The 3,326-nt window shown below is 45.9% G+C and overlaps 1 protein-coding gene across 1 annotated transcript in view; it reads left to right on the top strand.

The window, feature by feature from the left end:
• The window catches only part of LOC119428422 (filamin-C), a 92,610-nt gene that overhangs the window by 84,194 nt on the left and 5,090 nt on the right, over window positions 1-3,326 (top strand). The window contains exons 35-38 of the mRNA XM_037696103.1: window positions 648-917; window positions 1,599-1,736; window positions 1,882-1,997; window positions 2,095-2,227. Coding sequence (XP_037552031.1) covers window positions 648-917; window positions 1,599-1,736; window positions 1,882-1,997; window positions 2,095-2,227 — 657 coding nt within the window. The remainder of the gene's footprint in view (window positions 1-647; window positions 918-1,598; window positions 1,737-1,881; window positions 1,998-2,094; window positions 2,228-3,326) is intronic.

Here is a 3,326-nt window from a genome sequence, read left to right as displayed (position 1 = left end):
TCCCACTGTTCTTCAATGTTCCCCACTGTTCTTAAATGTTCCCCACTGTTCTTCAATGTTCCTCACTGTTCTTTAATGTTCCCCACTGTTCTGCTGCTTCTTCGTGGTTGTGTCATGAAGGCAACCTGAAGGATCCATGGTGTTCTGGGTCTGACCCAGTGTCTTCTTCCTGTGGGACGTGCACAGAAATCCTCCAGAAGGTGCTCAGTAGGCACCTGATCAGTCATTCCCTAACATTCCCTAATTGTTTCCTTCATCCTTCCACTCATGTTCTCCAGTGTCTCCTTGTGTTCCCAAATAATACTTTTGTTTTTATGCTTGATTTAATTCAGTTCCGTGTAGTGATTGGTGTTTTTTTTGTTTTAGCCGACTCGTTAAGCACTTGGGTGAACTTTTCAACATGCTCTAGAATCAGATTAACATGAACGTCGACTAACAGAATGTAACATGTTGTTTACGTCACTTTTGCATGACCAAAGACAGCATGGTGTAAAAAATTTAAGCAACAGGTAAAAATATTGAAAAGGGGCCAAACATCGATCCCTGAGAAACTCCATAATGAATTATAGCTGATTGAATGATGCAATAACCAGAATGTAAGGTTTTTAAGGACTAATCTTCTATCCTTCATCCTGTCCTCCCCCCAGGTGAAGCAGGTAACCAGGAGATGACAGCTCAGGTGACAAGTCCCGGAGGGAAGACGGAGGACGCAGAGATCCTTAAAGGAGAGGACAGCACGTACAGCGTTCGCTTCATCCCCAAGGAGATGGGACCTCACATCGTCAGTGTTAAATACCGGGGCCAGCACGTCCCTGGGAGCCCCTTCCAGTTCACCGTGGGGCCCCTGGGGGAGGGAGGGGCCCATAAGGTTCGAGCAGGTGGAACCGGACTGGACCGTGGAGTGGCAGCGGTCCCTGGTAGGTTCTGAAAGTGTAGTTTTCTTCTGTCTTCTTCTTTTTGTACCTTTTTACAGGAGAAATATAAATTTAATTATCCTGACTCATGCTCAATAATCCAGGTTAAAAATCCAACAGAGTTAAATCAGGTCCTCTGGACAGTTTCTTTTTGTTGAACGTTTTGTCTTTCATCCAAAGGACTTCATCAGTCCGAGGAGCCACAACAAACTCAGTCTTATAAACGGCACCTCCACATAGTGGGCCAACCAGCTGGATGGTGCTCAGGTGGTTTCTGGAGTCCGCCACTATGTGAAGGTGCTATTTGTAAGACTGAGTTTGTTGTGGCTCCTCGGACTGATGAAGTCCTTTGGATGAAAGATGAAACGTTCAACAAGAAGAAATCGTCCAGAGGACCTGACTGAACTTTGTTAGATAAATTTAATTACATTTCAGGATTTTTATACGTTTGATCAGGTTGACTTTGTTTTGACCCAACGTGTTCAGATTTTATTATAATTTATTTTAATAAAAAACTCATTTTGCATTTTGTTCAGTAGCGCCCCCTACAGGTTAGTTTCCTCCGCCCATGTGGGAAAGATTAACCCCTGAAAGTCTAACAGGATTTCACACAGACTCTGTACGCTGCCATCTAGTGGTCGCTGGTGAAACTGAACCCTCTGTGTGCCGGTTGGTGTTCTACAGCTGAGTTCAGCATCTGGACCAGAGAAGCTGGAGCTGGTGGTTTGTCCATCGCTGTTGAAGGACCCAGCAAGGCCGAGATCACCTTTGAAGACCGAAAGGATGGTTCCTGTGGAGTCACCTATGTGGTGCAGGAGCCTGGTAAGACTCAGAACCAGATCAGGGTTTTGGAGTCAAATTGTTAGGCTAGTTTTTATGTAGCCTTATTGAGAATATTTAGGAAGAACAGTGACTTCATCTCTGAGGAACCTGGCAGGAACATTCTGATCATTTCTTGTCTCTGAAGGTGATTATGAGGTTTCCATTAAGTTCAACGAAGAACACATCCCCGACTCTCCGTTCATTGTCCCCATCGCCAGTCAGTCTGATGACGCTCGCCGCCTCACCATCACCAGCCTGCAGGTGAGAAAACCTGAAGCTACAATAGATCAGGTAGACCACTTGGATCCCCATGGCTTAGAAGAATATCGTCCATAACTGTCCTCCTCGGTTCTTCCAGGAAATGGTTCTGAAGGTGGGTCAGGAAGCCTCCTTCGCTGTGCAGCTGAACGGGGCCAGAGGCCTGATTGATGCAAAGATCCACACCCCATCAGGAGCCACCAAGGAGTGTCACGTCACTGAACTGGACAGTGGTAAGACCAGACAATATACTGAGCTCCGCCAGAACTGGACCAGAGTCCACAGCTGAAACCTCTGAGTTCCGGACCAGACTCTTCCTACAGAAATGTTTGAAATGTTTGAATTGCCTGTTGTTGTAACACTTCCAGACACCTTCATCCATCCATGTTCATGCAGACCAGAACCATTCAAGGAGCAGCTCATGGGCCGGTGCTGGAGAAAAATATTTTCGTTTACGTTGTTTACTCCAAAAGAGCCGCCCTCGATGCAGGACAAGATTTTTAACTGGGATTTTACTTGCAAGGTCCGATTTTCAGGACGGGTCATATAAACATACATAAAGTACACACATGAAGACCAGTCAGGAGAATCTGCCTCGAGCTGCCCCCTCAGCTCGTTTTTATACCCTGATCAGTTCAGCCGGGTTCACAGAGCTCAGGAGGTGTCCATGGAGCCAGCTCCTCCGCTAACCCAAACATATGGTTCATGGGCAGAGATAAGATTCTCAGCCGTAGTAATAAAAACATCCATAACCTTTGACCAAATATTCTGAGACCGGGTATGGCGTTTTTTTTATTTTTTTAATCGCCTTGCTCCTGACAAAACTGCCAGAACCCCAAACTGAACATCACATTCAAGCTACATCCACACGTCGAGCCTCGTATTAGGGCAGTACAAGTCTGCCTCTGTTCAACAGGTCATCTTTGGTAACCATGACAACATAGAGGTGTGGGGTAACTAAACATGAGCACCTCTAAGCAGTGTTCTGATTGGCTCATCCATCTGACCTGACCTGGCTGCAGGACCAACAGAAAAAAGCTAAAGTGACATTAGCTGTAAATATTTAGGATGACTTTTCAAACAAAAACAATGAAAAATACAGGTAGAGATCTGACAATTTGGGGAGAGACTCTGAGCAGAGCTCCTCCACATCCAGAGGAGCCAGCTGAGTTGGTTCAGACATCTGGTAAGGATGAACCCTGGATGCCTCCCTAGGGAGGTGTTCTAGGCATGTCCAACTGGGGGGAGACCAGATGTATGGTGTATGGTTGGTTGGATGAATGGTTGGATGGATGGTTGGTTGGTCCAGATGTCAAAGATAAATCTCCATTT

This window comes from Nematolebias whitei, chromosome 22, assembly GCF_014905685.2.
Source record: "Nematolebias whitei isolate Nwh7 chromosome 22, NemWhi1, whole genome shotgun sequence".
Classification (NCBI taxonomy): Eukaryota; Metazoa; Chordata; class Actinopteri; order Cyprinodontiformes; family Rivulidae; genus Nematolebias; species Nematolebias whitei.
Note: the sequence above shows the minus strand (reverse complement) of the source record. Positions and strands in the feature narration are given on the sequence as shown.